Source organism: Drosophila pseudoobscura, chromosome 2 (genome assembly GCF_009870125.1).
Source record: "Drosophila pseudoobscura strain MV-25-SWS-2005 chromosome 2, UCI_Dpse_MV25, whole genome shotgun sequence".
NCBI lineage: Eukaryota > Metazoa > Arthropoda > Insecta > Diptera > Drosophilidae > Drosophila > Drosophila pseudoobscura.
Genome location: NC_046679.1, coordinates 1,210,132 through 1,233,247, shown reverse-complemented (window position 1 = coordinate 1,233,247; position 23,116 = coordinate 1,210,132). Strand labels below are relative to the sequence as shown.

At 45.8% G+C, this 23,116-nt stretch overlaps 1 protein-coding gene across 1 annotated transcript; it reads left to right on the top strand.

The window, feature by feature from the left end:
* Positions 1 to 22: 22 nt before the first annotated feature.
* Positions 23 to 22,128, top strand: wts (serine/threonine-protein kinase warts). The gene is made up of 9 exons (XM_001357558.4): positions 23 to 405; positions 5,555 to 6,889; positions 16,297 to 17,799; positions 17,860 to 18,748; positions 18,809 to 18,929; positions 19,586 to 19,701; positions 19,762 to 19,840; positions 19,906 to 20,101; positions 20,168 to 22,128. Exons 2-9 carry the CDS (start codon positions 6,767 to 6,769, stop codon positions 20,567 to 20,569), a joined length of 3,429 nt encoding a protein of 1,142 aa, XP_001357595.4. The 5' UTR covers positions 23 to 405; positions 5,555 to 6,766; the 3' UTR covers positions 20,570 to 22,128.
* The last annotated feature ends 988 nt before the right edge of the window (positions 22,129 to 23,116 follow it).

Here is a 23,116-nt window from a genome sequence, read left to right as displayed (position 1 = left end):
TTGGTATATTTCTGAGGGTCAGACGGTATATTTTATCGAAAAATTCGTGGTCACAGCTGATCTGATGATCCAAAAGCCAGCAACAAAAAGTGATCGGAGCAGCTTATTTTTATCAATTTTATTGAAAACGCGCACGGAAAATCGACAAAAATATGCTCGTGCGCAACGTTATAGCCTTGGTGTTCGTCGGCAAGTGCCACCCATCGGGGGGGCAGTGAAGAGAAAGCCATTGAGCAATTTGTCAACAACAACCAACAAAAAAAAAAATACTACTCAGTGCTCCGTTCCGTGTGTGTGGTTTGTGGTGTTCCCCAGTTGAAGAAAAAGGCGAGAACAAAGAGCCAAGTAACCAAAAATATAGAAGAAAAGTGGCAGGAGAAGTGCTGGGAAACTCGCTGCGTGAAGGTAAATCACGGTTGAGGTGGAAAATGCAACGTTTGCATACGAAACGTGTGCGCAATTTGTGTATTTTCCAAAAGCAACAAAAATGCAACAGTTCGATTGCGAGAGTGTGCGCTGGTGTGGCGGTGTTCGTGTGTGCATGTGTATTTCCAATTGTATGTCTCCTTCATACCCCCATTGTGGCCATCGTTTGTGAGAATGTATTTCTCTCGAAAAAAAGCTGAAGGAAAAACGCAGCAAATCTGTGGAAAAAGTGTTTAAAAACGAAATGCAAAAACTGCTGGGAAATGTATGTGGGTTAGGTGTGTGCGTGAGGACTGTTAAGCTGTATGCATGAGAGAGTGTGTGTGCCACTGTTAACTTTTGCATTTGTGCAAGAGTACTGATCGAGTGTGATCTATAGTATTTGTGTGTATTAGTGAGTGCATTTTGGTTTACAAAATGTTTGATTTGCCATAAAAATACCAAATGCCTGAATTCCCTGCCCCCCCTGGATCCAGTATTTACATATTTCTCTCGCTCTCTCAACTATTTCGTGTGTGTGTGTGTGTGTGTGTGTGTGATTAGAGTTGGAGTGTGGGATAGAGAGGGGATCACAGAAACAGAACAGGCCTCCTCCTGGCCAAAGTGTATTAAATACGAGGTGAGGAATGACCAGAGTACGTTCTCCCGCACAAGGAGTGCCCTAGGAGTTGATATTCCCCCCTCACCCATGTTACTACACCCAATCGGATTACAAATTCTTCAGCTGCTGTCTCAGTGTGTGCAAAACTATTCACACTAGTTTTTAAATAGTTAAAGAACGGTGCTTACGAAAAGGAAGCTTCCTTGTCGCAAGGTCAAACTCTGCCCCCGAACGCACGCACTCGCGCACGCATCATTGTGTCTTGAACCTGCTGCACTTTTGTGAGTGGAGGTTGCCCCTCTCCGTAGCACCACCCCTCGGCAGACAAATGTCAACTGCAACAAATTGCGGCAATAATTCAGGTGTCAAAAACCCGTCTCGTGGGCGTTTACAATTGCAATTCTTTAGGAAAGAAAAAAAAAACGGCAAAGAAAAACCATAATAAATCGTGAAAAACAAGAGCGAGAATTACTGCAACAACAACAAGAACAAGCGTAATTGGGGGGAATGAGAAAAACAAGACAAACAGTGAAAAGAACAGAACATGCCGAGGGGTACAGTGGTGACTGCCTCAAGGGAATATGCAAGTTTTTAGTGAATCTGGAAGATTTTTCCAATAAAGTGAGAACAGCAATTGGGAGGCAGGAGAACCGTTTGAGAAAACATATCCATAGTTCTGTGTTCGCACTTGGCCACTCTCCACTGTACCTACAACAATGTCTATCTCTCGCGCTGATGCAACCCTGGGCAGGCAGGCGTGCAGGCAGCTGCACCTCTGATTTACATACGAATAACAAAAAAAAAAAATGTCAAAAGAAATATGGAGACAAATCTACAACAAAAGCAACAGCAAAAACAGGGTAAATGTGAATATGAGAGATGCAAAAATGTGGCACAAGTAACTGCATGCTCTCTCCACGCCATACCGCGTCCCTCTCCTCTCCTTTGGATCACTTTGTAATTAGAAGCAGCGCCGCAGACGTTGACGTCTCTGCTGTGAGAAATGCGCTCAATGTCAAAGCGACAATAATTTCCCAGGCAGGGGATTTATGGAAGCGGAAAGGGGTTCGGATCGGATCGGGCGGGCAGACATGACAGTTGAAATGTAAATGTTGCAATTTGGTTAAAGCCAAGCCCCAAAAAAAGTCACTGTCTTCGAGCCAAAAAGAGCTTGACCAGGCTTCCAGGCCCCCGACGACTCCCCTCCCCCGTTCCGTTCCTTTCCATTCCGAACGTGCAAAATGTTGTTGCTGTTGCTGTTGCTGCGGCGTCATCGTCAGCCGACGCTAAAAATTGTTGAGATTCCATTCACATTCCAGCATGCAATTCGTAGTGGATTATGCGAGAGTGTATGTGTGCGTGTGTGTGAGTGGCTGGTGCTCTGCTGGTACGCTGCCAGCGGCGGCAGCATGGAACAGGTGAGGTTTTGTGGCGAGGCTCGTTGTTGTTGTTGTTGCTGCTGCTCTTAAAAGTAAATGAACGATAAAACAAGAAAGGAATGAAGGAAGATTTGGAGTGGGCTGTGACGTACTAGGGATACCCTTTTCCTAAGCTTCAAAGCACTCTTTCTCTCTCGAAATACTCCCACTTCTCCTATCGATCTCTGGTACTCCTTCTTTCTAGGGTGTAAGACAGAGAGCACACATTTCCAGTCCGATCTGAGCGTGTCCGTTCACGCGTCCGACCGGTCGAGGAGGGGGCTGGGTGGGCGGCCATTGATGACCAGCTCTGCAATGCCTTCCACAAACCTCCCACCACCCCCCCTGGGCGACGCCACTGCCCTCCCATCTTAGCCGAGCGACAACAACAACGACGACGACGACGACGACGACGAAAATGCAATTTAGCTCGTTTTTCTTGCTTGCTTCAATTCTCCCCCCGTTCACTCCTCTATGCTTCCTCCTCTTTTCCACACATTTTGAAACATGCTGCAGTCGCTCTGTATGGGTGTGTGTGTGTGTGTGTGTGAGAGTGCTTGAAAAAAGGGAAAACGAAACGAAAACACAGAGAGTCAGAGAGAGAGAGATAGAGAAGTGAACGCGTAGAGTAGAGCAACAGCAACAGCAGCCGAGCCGAGCCGAGCCGCCTTTCTGCCTCTCTCTCCCACTTCCCTTGTGGAATAAGTTGCCGTGGAATGCGCATTTTTGCAATAATAATCAGCAACTAATACTATTTTTATCTTCTGCCGCCGAGAGCTAGTAGGCAGTGCTGGGAGAATTTCAGAGTCGATACAAGCTGGATTCGAAAAAATATTAAATATTCGATGGTCTAACGGCCTTAACTGCTGATATATAGAGCCAAAGATCAAGTTCAGTTCAGAAGAGATGCAATATAAATTTACTAGTAATGTAGACAGTTTATATGAGAATTTTGGAAATTTTATAAGCCATTCCACTTTAAAAAGGCTAGATCTAGCCTGAAATATGCTACACAGCTAGAAGACACTGCGTTGCGTTGCGTTGCGGCAGGCGTTGACGTCGCACACTTCTTCGTGGGGTGTGTGTGTGTGTGCGTGTGTGAGTGCGTATTTGAGTGTTTGCCCCCTGCTGGCTGCACTCAATTGCTCTCTTTACAGAGGCTGTTATACGCTAACAGAACAACAGAGAGATTAACAGTAGGGAATGCTGGAATGGAGATTGTCCTTCCAAATACACATACATATTTACATTTTGATGGGAAATTCCCTGCCATTAAAAGATCACTCAAAGCTGTGGGAAAATGTCCTCTCGTTTCCTGATTAGCCATTGGTAAATGTTCAATTCGGATAATTGCTAATAAAATGTCTCAATTAATGCTAAATAAAGAATTCCGCTTAAGCGGCAGCTTCTCTTTTATGTGGGGGAGGGAGGCCTGAGGCAAGGCCCGAGCTTTGGACGCAATTAAACAATTAAAAATTCCCAAAGCGTCGAGTCGCTTAATAACCCATCAAAATCAAAATATCCCTCACAATGGCAATGGGCATTGGAGAGAGGAAGAGAGATAGACAGATAGAGAGAGCACGCGAGTGGAATGCCAGGGTATTCGCTATTTGTATTGTTAATTAGTTATCGGATATATAATATATGTACTCGTTCGTATACCCACTCCCACATGCAAATATATTTGCGCAAAAATATTTTGTAGAATTCGTGGAATGTGCAAAATATCCCAAGTTGGGGAGGTGGACCGCGATAGGGGGACGGGACACCTATGTACAGAGTATACTGTACTGTACACCCCCCACCCCACCAGGGTCGTGCGCTGTTGACATTCGCGGATATGGCGCGTGGAAGAGAGGTGTTTACCCAACCAGATCTACAATCCCACATATGTACATATTGTATCTCTATCTCTCTGCTCCCCGGTGTTATCATCTATTGTACGGCCGGCTACGGGTACACATTCCATGGCAAAAATGGAAAAAGTAAAGGAATTAAAGTAAACGCAGAATTCCACTTTTGTCAACAGAATAATTAAACTCATATTTTCCGTTCTTGTTTTTGCTTTTTATGTTGGGGGGCAATCAAAATATTGTTTAAAGATCCGAGACCCGCTAAATGTTGACAGATGTCTAGGGCCCGCAGAGATCTGTTCTCTTGAGGAATGTGTACCGACGAAAGGTGGTGGCATCCACATTTTCGAAGATAGTGGGCCACCCATCTACCCGAAATCATCCCCTCATCCCAATCGGATCTGCAAAAGGGTATCCCAATCTTTCTCTCATATTTCCCTCCTCATTTGCACTTGGCACAAATTCGGAATGTTGTTTTGTGTTTACGTAGTATCTCTCAGATACATATATTGATGGCTATTTCATAGTCAGGTGCGCACGCCATTCCCCCTCCCCCCCCTTTGGGATAGTGTGAATTTAATGGTTCATCGTAAAAATGATGTTGGTGCGGGGATTTTTTGTTGTGTTCATTTCCCCAGAAATTCGATTTCGATTTCGAATTCGGGGATGACATAATGCCGCTACGCATAAATTATGTGCACGCGTCTTACTGTCCGCCCCCCCCCCCCCCTCTCAGGTGATGCAGCGCGATCTCTCTTCTGCGAAACCGTTTCCAGGTGAACTTCCTCTTGGTCTTTTGTCTCTTCCTCCCCGTTCGTGGGTCATTAGGAACAATGAGTGAGGCTTTTCCGGCCAGGGGCCGGCTCTCTTGAGCTGTCTGCTGTGCTCTGACTCACGTCTCTGGCATGTAAATGATGGGATTACGGTACATATGTTGGAGAGTGTTGTTGTGGGTGTGTGTGTCTGCGAGGGATATTTGAGGGAAATTATTACCGTATGGTGGGTGCGTACCGTTAGGCTTACCGTTTGGTACTTCTTGTGTATGAGTGCATGTGGAAGCGAGACAACTACATGAGTATATCCCTGCGTTTGCGTGAGCGAGACAGCATTCTGGCGTGTGCGTTTACCGAATGACTTTGCTGTTTTGGGGCTGCTTTAAACGCGTCCGAAACGCGTCCTCGGCCATAGCGTGTGACAATTTCTGTTTGATCACAATTTTCACATCTTTGTTTTTGTTTTTTTCCGTCTATTTTCAGCCTTCACGTCGTCTGTTCTGCGAGTGTGAGTGTGTGTGTGTGTCTGTGGGTCCGGCCGTCGATCAATTAAAATTCCACTGTGGCCGCAGACCGCTCAAGAATCAAATCGAATTAAACAAAAAATCAACTAATATTTTGGTATTCAAATATTCAAATCGTATTCGTATACCGCCAGCCCGGCCATTCATCGCCAGCCAGCGAGCGAGCGACTCTTTTGCGTTTGCATAAAATTTGAATTGTGATAAAAAAAAAAAACAACCGAAATAAATCGAATACAAAATGCGAAGAAAAGAGGAATTATTTACATGCAAAATGAAGAAGTTTTTGTTGGAAATGCAAATGTGAAGAAGTGCCTTTTGGACGGGGTGTTCTGTGCGTTTTTCGCGTCGCGAGTGATAAATAATACGATTTGAAACGCAAATAAAAGGGAACGCGAAAAGGAATACCAAAAAAATCAAAAGAAAAGTAAAACAGTAAAACAAAAACTACAGCGAGTAAAAGAGCAACGAGAACGAGTGCAAAGCGGCAGAAATTATAGCGAGGGGGGCGACAAGAGTAACCGTTAATATCATCCATAACCAGAGCAAAAGCTCCCGTTAAGCCCACTGAGAGAGCAAAGCGGGAGCAAAGCAAAACAAAGCCACGGAAAAAGCTCCCACTGAGCCTACACAGCGACAAGCGGGAGCAATGCAAAGACATTTATCTTTATTGAGATCAACAATCTCAAGATCAGCAGCAACAATAAAGATAATAGAACACCATAAACCTTCGCATAAGCACGCCTAAGTAGTTCATTATAAAGTCGCCCACAATAGAAATGCAAATGCAGAAAAGTGCCTAAGAATATACACAAGAAGAAGAGCGAAAGAAGCAACAAAGCGAGAGCCACAAATGTTGATTAAATAATTTATTTATTTACATATCTATTTACTCGTACACAAGTGAATATTTTAGCAAAGTAAATCCCCGCAAAGGAGGGTAAACATAAAACATATTTATTTACATACGAAAATCTCTCCCCTGATGTGGGAGCGAGAGAAACGAGTGCCTTAGTGTTCGCGCGCCCGTCGTGTGTGCGTTCGTGTGTGTGTGCGTGTGCGTGTGTGTGTGTGTGAGTGAGAGCTGAGCAGAGAAGAGTATTTTGTGATATGAGTGGAAAATACCGCAGAGAGAAGACGCAGCAGAAGACGCAGCAGCAGCAGCAGCAGCAGAATGCATCCAGCGGGGGAGAAAAGGGGCGGTCGCCCCAATGATAAATACACAGCGGAAGCCCTCGAGAGCATCAAGCAGGATCTAACACGATTCGAAGTACAAAACAATCAAAGAAATAATCAGGTAAGAAATCGATCAACTGGAGTAAAAGTTCGTGGACGGATCTACGAAGATCAGACCAGTGTGAAAGTGTCAAGTGAAAATTCTTATCAACTCCCAGGAATTTCCATAGTGGTGACTCATCCAAAGAACCCCTCAATGCGTGGTGCTGTTTCCAAAGAGCAGCCGTAGAAGATGTTAAAGCATTCAACCAACAACCATTTAGCCTGGTATTATGCACGCCGCCTCTCGACTCGGCGGGGATCATCTTGGATTAAAGTCCACTCATTGCCAGCCTCGGGTTTTGTTCATTCGAGTCGAAGTTATGCCATTAACAATGCTTATCAAAACATTTTATAGCCGCTCCCCTCCGCTCTCCGTGTGGTGCGCCAAGACAGACACAAAAGGAAAAATCACGACAACTAATAAAAACCTAACAAGTAGATGATAAAATGCAAGCCACAAACAGAATCCGAGAGCCAACAACAATACAGATTGATGTGGGTGGAATTTAAATGGAATTTTTGAGTGGAGGAATGGGAGATCCGAAAATTTGGATGCTGTTTCGGAGTACAGAAGCGATGCGGAATGGCAGAGAACTCCTAACAGATTCCTAGCAGCTCTACAGCTGAAAATACAGTGAAAATACTCAATACTATTACAAAATATAGGAAAGATCAGTGATTTATGATCTGCGATCTCATGATTTTTGTATAATTTGGCTGGACTTCCATCAAATTTGTGTGAACTCTGAATAGATTTTAGTCTCAATAAGTTGAAGATGTTCTATGAAGGATCAATAGTTATGTAGATCCATAGGAAAGATCAACAACCGATTTTTTCTAGCTAGTCTTAATTTTCTGATTGATCTTTCAACCGATCATATCTGTGGGCCTTAGCGATCGTATCGGATCACGCTAGTCCTAGCAGTTTCTTAACCACAGAACTCGACAGACAGAAAGGCGGCCATGAGGCCATGAGATGATTATGCCTTATAGATGATGCCTCATCCATCTATGCAGATCAGGAATATATATAGTAGCTGGTTCACTTTCAGCTGAAATACCCCTTGGAAATAGATTGAAATTTCACTGGAAACTGGCACGAGCCATAGATTTTTCACCTGATAGAACAAGGTCAGTAGGAGGAGGAGGAGGAGGAGGAGGAGGTGGGTGGCAGGAGGAGTTGAACAAACAGAGAGAGTGGGAGAGCCACGAAATGAGCTAAAATTAAACGCAGAGAGCAGTGAGAGACAGAGAGAGAGAGAGGAATGGGAATGAAATTAATGAACTGACAAACGAAATGCAATTGACCTTCTGCCTTCTGCGAGAATGAGTGGGAGGCTGGTGGCACCGACTGCTGCCAGACAGAGTGGTGTCCAGCAAGCCAGAGAGAAAGAGCGACGAGTGTGTGCGTACACGCGATCGCCCTGGATTCCATCCATTGACGTCACACCGAAAATCATCCAACAAAAAAGTGAGCCAAAAAGATTGGAAAGAACAGAAACAGATCGAATCGGATCAGAGCTGAAGGAGCGATCGCTTGGCGGATCGCGGGATGAGTGGATTTTCTATTGATTTCAATGAAAACCAAAGCGAAGAAGAGATGGAGAGAGAGAGAGAGAGCGAAAGAGAGGTCGGAGGCGATGACTAATGATCGGAATGATCTCGCACGATCCGCTGTAAATTTCAGCACCATCTCTGCAATTAGCCAAACAACTAGCAATAATCATTTATTAACTGTTCGGCTCGAACGGGTCTCTCCCTCCCTCCCTGTCTATCGGTGTCCCCATACTTCGATTCAGTGCGTTGCAACAGCTACAGTGCGTTTCAGGAGTGTAAGATATGTGTCTTTGGCTTTATATCAGAGTTTGAAGTTGTTTAAATATGATATTCATTCGAATACTTGCTGAAATGCACTGATAACCTGCTCAAATGGACTGACATCTTACATTAATCGATCATTGCTGCGCTCGAACTTATCGTTTTTCCAATCAGTTCTATAAATTCCCAAGAATAAAGGAATTACTGCATTTCTTCAAAAGCGATGGCTTTCATGGGCAAAACTTTGATGTATTTCTAGAAGAATACTGCCAAATCTTATCTGAAAAGAAGCTATCGATACCGAGTTATCTAAACATATCTTTCAGACTCGTTTATCGATAAATATAGATCGAGTATTGGCCCGATTTGTGCTCTTTTGGAGCTACATGTTGTAGAATCTGCTTTGGATCATTTTAAATCTTCGATGCGATGGTTAAAGCGATAATCCCCATCGAAGTGGTATAATATCGGTATCGTTTTAGTATTTAATCATAGAAAATACCGACTCGCTCGATGCGAATGTTCGAGAGCCGCCATGTGCCACAGAGTATCAGCTGTGTGCCTTGTGGAACATTATTCATTGTTTCCTGAACAGACCCCTGAACATTAAAAAACGTGTAACCCATACGAAAACAGATATCATTTAGATTCCCAAGCTCAAGCTGTTTTTGGATGGATTTCTCTACTCATAAGCCCATTTATCATCGTTAATTGTTTTGGGAAGTGTCTTTGATTCACTTTAGAATCGATAATTGATTCACTTTTGATGATTCACATTCCATCAGAACGATTCCATTTTATCATAATTTATCCAATGGAAAACCTAATGAATGCCTCATTTCGATTCGTAATAATCGCAATTATGGAAAAACTTCACATTCCCGATGTGCGGAATGTTTTGGCCATAACTGATAACTAATTCAATTTGTTTGGCTTTCCGCTCTGGGCCATTAACATCGTCATCGTCGTCATTGCACTTCCATTAGAAGATATCGATCGCTGGCGGAATTCCTAAATATCTGAAACGGGCTGTAAAAGCAGGCAGGCGGCAGGGGAGCCAGGGACGGGGGAGGACATCATAAAAATTCTTAAATATTATCTGACGGGTCATCAATTAACAATTTTACGATCCACCACTTGCTGCCAGCTACTGTTTGCTGCGACTGTAAATTATCGCTGGATTCCCGACTGGACCCTGGCTCCAACTCCAACTCCGACTGCGACTCCGACTCCGACTCTGAGGATCAGCCCCCAAAAGCATTCCACAAGACAGAGAGGAAGAGGAAGAGGCAGAGGCAGAGGCAGGCGAGAAGCAGAAGCAGAAGGAGATTTCTCTTAATCCAAGCGTTTGGGGCGGTGCTCAGGTTTTTGGCCATAAAAAAATATGTTTGTTGGGCGATGCAGGGGGGGGGGGGGCATGCAGGGGGGCATATGTGGATGTTGGCTAATTGTTATGACTTGGCCAGTTTTGGACAGGCCACAATTTAATGCTGCAATTGCCTGGCATTGGCCATGGTCGCTGCTGTCGCCTCTCTGGCTTTAGGTTTTCGGCCAACTTTCGCCCGATGTCTGGCTGCCTACACGCCTCTGCTTCTGCCTCTGGCGGCACAATGGACTGGCTAATTGGTCATGCTGAGCGGCTAAATACCAGAAACCCATAATCTGCTCATATATAGGCATCCCCCCGGCCTCCTCCCCCCTCCCGCGCCGCAGTGCAGCCAACAGCTGTGTGGGGGCAGGGCGTATGTCAAAGCGATAAACGATTGAACGATAAATAAATACGGAATTTATGCACCGCCGCCACCCGATCGCCGATCAACACTTTTCAGCGGCCATGTCCACCGCCCACGCAAAACGTTCCGCCCTCCCCTCCCTCCCTGCCTAGATTTTGGCGGCATTTCGAAGGGGGGACTGGGGGGTGGGGAGAGGGGAGCCGTCGCAGACATTCTGGCCGGGCTATAAATATCTGCACATCAATAATGGTCAACCCATGCACTGGGAGAAAAATATGCACTGTTTTCGAAAGAATTTTCACTTGATAAAAATGGTGTTATATGCAGTGGAAGGTCTTTTGGGTCGACATTTATGGATTCAGTGTGTGTCTCCGTTGAAGGGAGAATGGCGAACCTGGAAATTTGTATTTATGGAACGAATCGTAAGATAATGCAAAATGTTTTCTGATGTCCCGAAGATCAGTAGAAATATATAGAAAAATATATCATGGATCCACTATTTCGAAGGTACTGAGCATCTTCTAATATTTGAGAGAGGATCATGCTCAGTATTGAGTTTCAAGTATGAGTTTTGAGAGAGGAGAGCTTTGCTTGACTCTGCTCTCTCTGGTGCTGCTCAAACCGACTTCCTAGCAATACCAAGGCCTAAGACGCCTCTTATTACCTCTAACTCCTTTGATCCTCTCTGAGCGATGATCCATCCTCTCTCCCAAAACAGTTTGGGCATGCGAATAGGCAAATGACAAGAATAACGGATCATCAGAGGTGCCGAAGATCATACACTGAGATCAACCTGGTACCCCCTTGTTTCTCCAAGTGTACCCCGGCCGCACCGAGCTGCGGCAGAAGTATGCGCAGAAATTAATTAAAATAACAAATGCCGATAATAAATAAAAAATCAAACGCAAAAAAGGCAACAAAATAAACAAGCGGCAAACGCCAACGCAGTGTGGCAGTCATCGGTGGCACGCAGCCATTACAATAAAAATTAAAATAATCCATAAATAAATTAGTAAACAAAGTGAGGAAAATGTGTGCGTTTGACCATCGATCCGGCGATCTCTCCGTCGATCCCCATACGACACCCAGAGACCATATGATCGGCGGTGACTCTTATTTGGTCCGGTTATGGCCCGCCGCCGCGAACATGTAATCCCCAAACCCAATTTTAGATTTGGTGCGAATTCATCCATCTAATCGTCTATTTATATAAGGAGTGTGTGCGGCCAACAGTGGTTGGAAGAAGTATGCGATCGTAGGGGAAGTAATTGCCAAAGCATGATGGGGATTCAATGGATTGAAGGATAGTTGTATATCGAACTGAAATCTCTCACTCTAGAGGCCTTTGCTCTATCAATAATAGTGTTCGAAGGAAAGCCAGGTGTTCAAGGAGCCAAACGGCACAAATCTACGAGGTTCGCATACTTCTCAACGCCACTGTAGGCCACTGTACACACTGTATCTGCTGTCTTTGAATCTTTTATGGGGGGGGGGGGACACGGACATGGACAGATTTTACATTTTCGAGCCAAAATGGAATTCCTTGGGGGGCAATTTTCGACTAATTTGCGCGATATTCGTGCGAAAAATTTGTTGAACCTGTCGTTGGGTTGCTTTCTTCTGCTTTCTCGCTTTCGCCTTCGCCTTCTCCTTTCATTAGTGTTTCTGCGGCTGGGCGCTGTGTTTTTAGCTATTTTCTTAGGAATTTTCACCTAAATATACGAATACTTCGTATGCTATGCTCTCAGCCGACAAACATATGCACGCACATACATACATATATCGGACGAAGCAATCGCCGAAAAAAGAATGTTTTCTATATACACGAGTATCTGTGTGTGGGTTCTGTGTGTGTGTGTGTTCTGCCTCTAATAATAACAAAAGACAACAAGACGGACAAGCCCATACACACTCGCCTGGAATACAAACACAAACACAAACAAACAGACAGAATGTTTGGCCTATGCCTATGACTCCTGTAGTGCCTTTTGGTACATGGTATGATATGGTATGGTATGGTATGGTATGGTATGGTGTGGCATGATCTGGTCCGATCAGTGCGAGATATTCCCAGTGTTCACCCGCATCTTGAAGAAATTTCTACAGTAGACAGTCTCAAGTGGGGACACTCGCTTAGTTCTACATGAAATCCAATTCTAAATGTGTCGATGTTTTATAGTTCTACTACTAATCAGATCTCTGATTTATCTTCCATCAATCTTTACTTCTGCTACGAAATATCATTCCACATATCGTTGACGTCTTTCGATCTGCAATCGATCTCTATTCCTATTTCATCGGTAGTTCGTTTTATCAAGTGCTCACTGTGGCCACATTTTACACAAATATTTGCCCCTTGCCAAGAATTTCGATTTTTGATGTATTTTGTTGGCGTTTGTTGGGATTTTTTGATAAATACCAAACGTACTGCTTCCCTCTCTCTCTTCCGTCGCTCGCAGCGCTCTCTCTCTCCCTATCGTCTCTATATACAGTGGTGCTCATACACTTAAGCCACAAGAACTACACCATGCATTTAAGCGAATATCAAGAAAAGTTTTTATTTTACAGCTCCCATTTTTTGTCTCAAATTAGTTCTATATGTCAGTGTTTTAATACAACAACAACCAAGTTATGAAAATATATAGTCAGCGAAATAATTAAAAAATCTGAAATTATCTCCAAAATATCCTGCTCATATACTTAAGCCACCTCAAAAAAAAATGGTTAAAAAAGTTAAAATTTGCTCAGTATTCCTAGTATTTTTAATAAAACTACTTTAATATTTTGTAGGATGACCTTTCTGCTTAAGAAAAGTGGAGCAACGCCTTGGTATTGAGCCTACAGGACGTGCCCACTGTTGAGGGGTGATTTTCCTTCATTCTTCCTGTAAAATTCAGCACAAATCCTTTTAATTGCTGTTTTTTTTTTGGGCAATGACTTGGTTTAGAATTCCCCACAAGTTCTCTATAGGGTTCTGGTCGGAACTCTGCGGAGACCATTACAAAACATTGATTCCCTCTTGGTTAAGCCACGACTTGACTATCCTGCAGCAATGTATCGGGTCGTTGTCCTGTCAAAATATCCAGGCAAGTGGCAAATTATCGGCATGTTCTCCAGATAATGTGTTACTCAGAATGTCCCTCTACATTTCGGCGTTCATAATACCTTGAATCTTCACCAGGAGACCTAAACACGATGCGGTGAAACAGCCCCAGACCACGATCGAAGCGCCACAATGTTTAACGGTCTTCTTTGTGTATTCTGGAGGTAATTATTTGTTGGGTGGACGTCGTAAATATAGTTTACCATCACTTCTAAAGACATTAAACTTGGATTTTTCGATCCAAACAATCATATTTCAAAAATTAGGACCTTGGTGGGTATGCACTGTGGCGAATTGAAGGCGCTTTTTAACATTCATGATGGACAGCATCGTGTTTAGGTCTCCTGGTGAAGATTCAAGGTATTATGAACGCCGAAATGTAGAGGGACATTCTGAGTAACACATTATCTGGAGAACATGCCGATAATTTGCCACTTGCCTGGATATTTTGACAGGACAACGACCCGATACATTGCTGCAGGATAGTCAAGTCGTGGCTTAACCAAGAGGGAATCAATGTTTTGTAATGGTCTCCGCAGAGTTCCGACCAGAACCCTATAGAGAACTTGTGGGGAATTCTAAACCAAGTCATTGCCCAAAAAAAAAACAGCAATTAAAAGGATTTGTGCTGAATTTTACAGGAAGAATGAAGGAAAATCACCCCTCAACAGTGGGCACGTCCTGTAGGCTCAATACCAAGGCGTTGCTCCACTTTTCTTAAGCAGAAAGGTCATCCTACAAAATATTAAAGTAGTTTTATTAAAAATACTAGGAATACTGAGCAAATTTTAACTTTTTTAACCATTTTTTTTTGAGGTGGCTTAAGTATATGAGCAGGATATTTTGGAGATAATTTCAGATTTTTTAATTATTTCGCTGACTATATATTTTCATAACTTGGTTGTTGTTGTATTAAAACACTGACATATAGAACTAATTTGAGACAAAAAATGGGAGCTGTAAAATAAAAACTTTTCTTGATATTCGCTTAAATGCATGGTGTAGTTCTTGTGGCTTAAGTGTATGAGCACCACTGTAGTTCTTCGATCTGTAGCAGACAGTAGATATGTTTGTACATACATATGTGCAATTCGGTCAAGGTTGCATCATCCACATCTTCTTTACGGGGAAGGAATGGGCTGGGAGGGTGTGCTGTTTTGTGTAATCTGTAAATTCCTTTGACCTTGCCCACCCGGTAATCGCATGGCCAATTGCAAGCAATTGCCAATCGCCAGAACCGCAAAGAAGGCGCTTAAGTGGATTAACGAAAGTGTTGGACAAGTCCCGCCCCCTGGCGCCCACCGCGAGACAAATCCAATTTATTTTATTTGGGAATTTAGCGGAATGCAAATTTCGCGTAGGCGACACTTTTTCCCCCCCTTTTGTTGCTCGCTGCCTGCATTTGTTGGCATTTGTTGATTTAGTGTGCCCATTGGCTTTTGCTAATTTGCCGTAAATTGGCTTGCTCGTAAGACGATAGAGGGGGAGGAAGATAGAGAGGGGGCGACGGACAGAAAATCTGCTGGGGGTCTTCTTATTCTTTATTGGGTTTCGCGTCCTTGGTTTCAATTTGAAGCATATTTAACGCTTGAGACGAAAATGCATGTGAAATGGAGGGTAATATAAGAATTTGTGCCCAGCCTTGTACAGGGTATGCAGTAGTACAGTCACGTATGTATGTAACAACTACAGTTTCCATATGGTGTTTAGAGAAGAACACATCCACTCCAGCTTATGTAGGGTATCCAAAAGTCAACATCCGTTAGGCAGCCGCAGTTACTGGAATGGGTAAACGGTGTAGGCAAGCGAGGGAGGGTGAGCGAGAGAGGTAAAGTCATAAAATCGAGGATCAGATCAGTCACAAAAGGGCAAAAGCAGATTGAAGAAGATCAAGAAGAAGAGGCATCAAAAGAACGCGTAAAACTGGTAGCAGCAGAGCGCTGGCAGAGCCCGAGGTAGCGACAACAACAGCAACGCATATGCGAAGGAAACAAGAACAAGGCACACACGAACACACGACACAACACAACACAACACACCACACGCATACACAATCAAAGCCGAAGGTTGCCCTTGCCTGGCCTTGCATCTCGCTCGCTCTGACGTTCGTTTGGGCTTCCACTTGGCGCATCTGGCAGCCGCTGTCGAAGTCGCAGTCGCAGTCGCAGCCGGCGATGGCTTGTTCCTCTCTTTGCTCTGCTCTGCTCTCTCTTGCTTGCAGGCATGTCCAGGGTATGTTTCGTGCGGAAGTGAGGCCCGTTGCATTCTAGACTTGCACGTGCATGCTTATGCGTATGCATGTGCCAGACTGGCCTACCTTTTATTTAATATACCCTGGGCTTGCGCCTGCCTTCCTTTCGTTTCGTTTCGTTCGCTCGCTCTCGCTCTCTCCCGCTGTGTGGTGTGTGCGCCGCCTGACTTTTAGGAATTTCTCGACGATACGACGGCAAGAATTTGATTCCAATGCTTTTTCGGTCGCTTCGCGCTGGTGTTTCTTCGGCCTTTTGTTTTAGGTGCTGCTTCTTTGCTTATTCCTTTTGCTTTTGCCTTTGCTTTGGTTTTGTTTTGTTTTGTATGCGTCTCTTTTGTTTAGTTTTTGATATTCACACACACACTCCTGCAAGTCGGGAAGGTGCAGGAATGTTGATCAGCAGAGCAGAGGCGTAGCCCCCTATGGGTGATGGGGGTCGAATTTTTAGTATTTAAAAATTTAAGGATTTAAAGATTGGATTGAAACTTATTCGAGCACTCTTCGTTGTTCATCCTTTGCAGAATTACACAGCTCTGCGATACACAGCCACCAATGGACGCAATGATGCACTTACTCCGGACTATCATCATGTCAAGCCGCCCATGGAGCCACCGTCGTCGGCGTCCCCGTCGCCGGATGTGGTCATCCCCCCGCCACCCGCCATCGTAGGCGGCCAGCCCGTGGTGGGCGTTGGTGTGGGCGTGGCCCTGCAGACGAACGGACACGTGCCAAAGATGATGAACCCCCTGATCCCCACGAAGCTGATTCGCAAGCCGAGCATCGAGCGGGACACCCCCAGCCACTACCTGCGCTGCAGCCCGGCCCTGGACTCGGGCGCCGGCAGCTCCCGGTCCGACAGCCCGCACTCCCACTCCCACCAGGGCCTCGGCGGAGGAGGAGGCGGCGGCGGGGGTGGCAGCCGGGCCAGCACCACGGGTCCGTACTCCCCGTCGCCGAGCAGCTTCAGCGATGCGGCTCCCCCGGCGCCGCCACCACGGAATCCGACGGCCTCCAGCTCGGCCACGCCCCCTCCGCCACCGCCCACGAACCAGGCGTACGTGAAGCGAAGGTCGCCGGCGCTGAACCGCCCGCCGGCGATAGCCCCACCGCCAGGAGCGCCCGGGACACGCGGCACCTCGCCGGTCATCCCGCAGAACGGGCTGAAGACGCAGCAGCAGCTCTCGCAGCAGATGAAGGTGCTCAACATGTACCCCGGCGGAGGCAACGGCGCCGCGGTGGAGCCCCCGCCGCCGTATCTCATCAACACGGTGGTGGTGACCAGCAGCCAGCCCCCGCCGCCGCCCAGCTACACGGCCTCGATGCAGTCCCGCCAGTCGCCGACGCAGTCGCAGCAGTCGGACTACCGCAAGTCCCCCAGCAGCGGCATCTACTCGGCCACGTCGGCGGGATCGCCCAGTCCCATCACCGTGAGCAACAGCAGCGGCATCCTGCCACCCCCGCCCGTCTCCGCGGGGTCCGTGGGCCTAGCCAAGCCCCAGCCGAGGGCGTACCAGGCGCGCACCCAGCAGCCCATCATCATGCAGAGCGTGAAGAGCACGCAGGTGCAGAAGCCAGTGCTCCAGACGGCAGTGGCGCCCCAGTCGCCGGTCAGTGCCTCCGCCAGCAACAGTCCGGTGCACGTCATGGCCGCCCCGCCATCCTACCCCCAGAAGTCGCCGGCGGTGGTGCAGCAGCAGCAGCAGGCAGCGGCAGCCGCCGCCCATCAGCACTCGCCGCTCCTGGTGGTCCCGAACACGGGGTCCGTGGTGGTCGGATCGTCCACCGTGAAGCCACCCACGCCCACAACGCCGCCGCTGATGGGATCCGCTCTCAACGGGTCCGTGATCGTCAAGCCCGCCTGCATGGAGCCCCCCTCCTATGCCAAGAGCATGCAGGCCAAGGCTGCCATTGTGCATCCGCAGCAGGTCCAGGTGCAACAGCAGCAGCAACAGCAACAACAGCAGCAACAGCAGCAGCAGCTCCAGGCACTGAGAGCACTCCAGGCTCAAGCACAGGCACAGCAGGTAAGGGTATCGGTATTTATCGAGATGTTTGATCATTGAATGATCCATTTTTCCCCTCAGGCGCAGGCACAACAGCAGCAGCAACAACAACAACAGCAGCAGCAGCAGCAACAGCAGAAGGCAACCCTGGCGAGCAATGGCAATCCTGGCAGACAGCTTCCACCCCCACCCCCCTACCAGAGCAACAACAACAACGACAGTAAACCCGCCAGCAACAACAACAACAACATTCAGATCACAAACAGCAACCTTGCCACCACCCCGCCAATACCGCCCGCCAAGTACGGCGGGGCGGGAGGAGCTGGGGCGGGAGCCAACAGTTCGGGCGGAAGCAATGGCTCCACATCGACAGCGTCCTCTTCGGGAGCAAAGGCCGCCGCTGCCGCCGCCGCCGCCTGCAAGAAGATCAAGCACGCATCGCCGATACCCGAGCGGAAGATCTCCAAGGAGAAAGAGGAGGAGCGGAAGGAGGGGCGCATGCGGCAGTACTCGCCGCAGGCCTTCAAGTTCTTCATGGAGCAGCACATCGAGAACGTGATCAAGTCGTACCGCCAGCGCACCTACCGCAAGAACCAGCTGGAGAAGGAGATGCTCAAGGTGGGGCTGCCGGACGAGACGCAGGTCGAGATGCGGAAGATGCTCAACCAGAAGGAGAGCAACTACATCCGCCTCAAGCGGGCCAAGATGGACAAGAGCATGTTCGTGAAGATCAAGCCGATCGGCGTCGGTGCCTTTGGGGAGGTGACGCTCGTCCGCAAGATCGACACCTCCAACCATCTGTACGCCATGAAGACGCTCCGCAAGGCCGACGTCCTCAAGCGCAACCAAGTGGCGCATGTGAAAGCCGAACGTGATATCTTGGCGGAGGCCGACAATAACTGGGTGGTGAAGCTCTACTATAGTTTTCAGGATAAGGATAATTTATACTTTGTGATGGACTACATACCCGGTAAGGCCGTCCCGTCCCTCCCATGTATATCTATCCACCTCTAACCTGTCGTCTCTTCAGGTGGCGATCTCATGTCGCTGCTGATCAAGCTGGGCATCTTCGAGGAGGAGCTGGCCCGTTTCTACATAGCGGAAGTCACCTGCGCCGTGGACAGTGTACACAAAATGGGCTTCATTCATAGGTAATACCCCTTGGCATAGTTCTGCGTCAACTAAGGGATTGGTAGTGTCCCGTCCAGAGAGTCCAGTCTATGTCCAAGCGAAACGCTGGATCTAATCTGTTCCATCTTATTTCTAACTCAATTTGATAGCACAATTTGTTCGATATCTGAAATCATTTAATCATTTAATTATGTGTTCAATTACTGCCTCTATTCGATATGATTTTGCACTCTATCCGATATGAAATATGTACCCCGAACATCTTATCTATTGAATCCCTAATTGTTGTACCCTTATCTGATACAGACGATTTATAACTTGACTTTTTCTACGAATATGTAGGTGTTTTTGAATGCAAGGTTATCCTATTCTAATCCATAGGCTATGGACTAGAGCCCATCCATAATTGAGAACCGAACCCATATAAAATAACAACATACTGACCATAATCTTAAGAAACAGTAGCTGTAATAACTATCCTTGAACCGAATACTGATGTCCAATCTTCTGAAAACAGTCTCTTAGAGACAATCGCAGCCATTCCAACAGATAGTCTGACTATAACTGGTCGTATTCGTGATGTGATTGCAACTTTTTGATAGCTGATGACAGTTTTCTATACATTTACTCAATGTTCAGATCTTTATATATATATTTCCCGATCTCCTTCTTGCAGAGACATCAAGCCTGACAACATACTCATCGACAGTGTCGGACACATAAAACTCACCGATTTCGGCCTTTGCACGGGATTCCGATGGACGCATAACTCAAAGTACTATCAGGAGAATGGTAAGGCAAAGGAAGGCAGAGCAGAAAGAGAGCTCTTCTAATCAACTGCACCCCCCATAGGCAATCACTCGCGTCAGGACTCGATGGAACCCTGGGAGGATTACTCGGAGAATGGACCCAAACCCACTGTGCTGGAGCGGTAAGTCCATGAATTGCATCCCCCTTTGATTATTCTTTAATCTGGAAATCCCTGTGATCCCATAGACGACGGATGCGCGATCACCAAAGAGTTTTGGCCCACTCGCTGGTGGGGACACCGAACTACATAGCGCCCGAGGTGCTGGAGCGGAGCGGCTACACGCAGCTGTGCGACTACTGGAGCGTCGGAGTGATTCTATACGAGATGCTGGTGGGGCAGCCGCCCTTCCTGGCCAACACCCCACTGGAGACGCAACAGAAGGTGGAACAAACGATTGATATTTCGCTGAATGATGGGTTTACCTAACGATTTTGGTCCACTTTGCAGGTCATAAACTGGGAGAAAACGTTGCATATACCGCCGCAGGCGGAACTCTCGCGGGAGGCCACCGATCTGATTCGGCGGCTCTGTGCGTCGGCGGACAAGCGGCTGGGCAAGAGCGTGGACGAGGTGAAGAGCCATGACTTCTTCAAGGGCATCGATTTTGCGGACATGAGGAAGCAGAAGGCGCCCTTCATACCCGAAATCAAGCATCCCACGGACACGTCCAACTTCGATCCGGTCGATCCGGACAAGCTGCGCTCGAACGACTCGAACATGAGCAGCGGCGACGACATCGATCAGAACGACAGGCCATTCCATGGATTTTTCGAATTTACCTTTAGGAGATTCTTCGACGACAAGCAGCAGCCGGATATGACGGACGATCAGGCGCCGGTCTACGTTTGAATCCCGAATACCGAACCCCGAACCCCGAACCCACCACCCCCAATCAATTGTTAGTCAAATAGTCACAAAGGAGAGTCCGATGTGTGACGACCAGCCCACAGGAGAATGAAACTATATAGATTATATAATTTATAGGAGAAAAAGAGAAGAGAGAAGAGAAATACAAATATATCATATGCTTGAGTGCATGAACTGAATAAATTTAAAGAGAAAAAACTAAAAAAGAAACGAGAGGCGAGAAGCGAGCAACGAGAGGGAAGCGAGAACGAGTCATAACTTTGGAATACACTTTCTAAACTACAGATATCTATGGTACATATCCACGATCTGCAGTCTACTAAGCGTCGTGCATGAACCTGAAAGAATCGGACCAATTTCTGGTGCTCAAACAAAAGAATGCCTTAAAACGAGTACTCTACCCTCTACACACACTGAGCGAAGCGAATTTACCTAAGCCCAATCCACTCTACAGCCCGAGACCAGGGGACCAGGCGACCAATCGATGGATGGCCACTAATACAGCAGGCTGGTTAGTCCAGGCCATCATCCACCGGAGCAGAGATTCAGATTCGGATTTAGGATGGACACGGAACATCATGTCATCGATTGGCGACTATAAGTTGAGCGATAGCGATATAAGCGGGTCTTATAAGCCTAATCTAATCTAACAGAACCAGAACCAGAACCACACCACTCTGCGCTATTCTATCTATGAACCCACACCCATCTCTGTCACTGCTCATTATTGAATTGTCTTCGAACTTGTGTCCAACAATCCCCACAAAAACAAGAAAAGAACAAACTATATATCTATATCTATGTTATACGTATATACTGTATCTGTATCTATATCTATAGCAATGTTAGACCAACTTGTTGAATGCCAAATCAAATTGTTTAAATGAGAATGAAAGTAGAAGAAGAATTCAACACAGAACGAGGAAGGAGGAACGAGGAACGAGAACGGAACTAAATGGAATGGAATGGAAGAGCAGGCGTTATTGTAATATTGTAAAGCAAACTACATTTTAATCCGTATGCCTAGTTACACATTATACATATACATATATCTGTAGTATATAGTAGGTACATGTATGTATATGCAATACATTTTTATTTATGCTAAAGTTGTGTACCGCGTAAGATGTTTTTTAGTTTATAGAACAACCAACCGCCTAACCATAATCTAGTTTAATTTCCTAACACTTAAGGCGCGGTGTGCATCAGTTTTTTTTGGTTTGTTTGTCGTATATTTTGGCGTTGCCCTGCCCTGAAGCATGCAGTGCAGTGTAGGGCGTTTTCCCCGTTTAAATTAGCCTCAGTTTGTGTGTGCGTGTGTTTTTTATATGATTACCCATATAGTATATATATATTTTATCAATCTAATTATGTATAGTACGAATACGTAGCATATAGTATATTAAATGTGAGACGAGGGACGAGAGGATCCAATCGAGCTAATTGAAGGGGAGAATACAAACCAACTCTGTGTGTGCCTTGGCCAATTAGTTTACTAAAACAAATTAATAAATGCAAAACAACAAATTTATACAAACAAGCGTTCCGGAAGTTGTTTTTTTAAGAGGCTACATGGGAGTAAACACCATCCTCTCTTCAATATGCAATTATCGTTAAAGAATCGGAAATCGTTCTATACTTCAACATTGTTCCACATAAGCATCGACCATTTACCAACAATTATTCAATACCTGATCCATCTTCTGGATCCTTTTTTGAGGCACTTCTGGACACGTCTACCGTTGCGACAGTTTATTCAAAATATTTGTAACCCTAAATGAACCACCACTAAACTTAAATAGTTTTAAAACCAGGCACTTTTACCGCCGATAGCTCCAGCCAGCTCCAGCTCAAGGAATGATCTAGGATCTCAGGATATTTTCGAAATAGTGCTGCCACAAAACCAACCATTAAGCTGCTCGAGTCGTGCCTCTAAAAGAGTCTTCGCCGTGAGATGTAAACGAAGGCACACGAACTCCGTATCCTGTTTTGAGTAACTTGGTGTTTTCTGATTAGAAGTGATCCGAATCCGTCTGAAGTTAGGATTCGTAGTGATCGAACGCATTAGCTACTATTTTATGAATACTGTGGGTTCAAGCAGGGCTCTAGTATGCATATTCCTGATCGGCATCCATTACAGGGTCTATATAGACATGTCTGGTCTGCAGGTCTCAGAGAACCTCTATGAACCTTTGAAAATGTGGATATTATTTTTGGAATATCTGTACGAGTATTTCTTGGATAATTCTGAGACCTGTTTAGAGTCGTAAAGCCGCTCCATTTCTATCTAAAAATGTATTCCAAAACCACCCGAAAATAAGAAATCATTTGTTTTAAATTTTAATAATTTCATTTTTTTGTTTTTTGTGTTTTTTTTTGTATTTTGGTGTTTATTATTTTCACATTGTAAATTTAATAATTATAATAATTGTTTTTGTAAATTTATCAAGACAAAAATGTTTTATTCATTTATATGAATGCGTGTTTTTATCCATTGAATCATTGAATCGTTCGTTTTGTTTTGTTTTC

Bases quoted from the DNA above. Each gene is read 5' to 3' on its own strand.
- wts (XM_001357558.4), top strand. From the start codon at position 6,767: ATGCATCCAGCGGGGGAGAAAAGGGGCGGTCGCCCCAATGATAAATAC. The intron at 18,749-18,808 runs GTAAGGCCGTCC...TCGTCTCTTCAG, and splicing joins TGTGATGGACTACATACCCG to GTGGCGATCTCATGTCGCTG. The intron at 19,702-19,761 runs GTAAGGCAAAGG...CACCCCCCATAG, and splicing joins AAAGTACTATCAGGAGAATG to GCAATCACTCGCGTCAGGAC.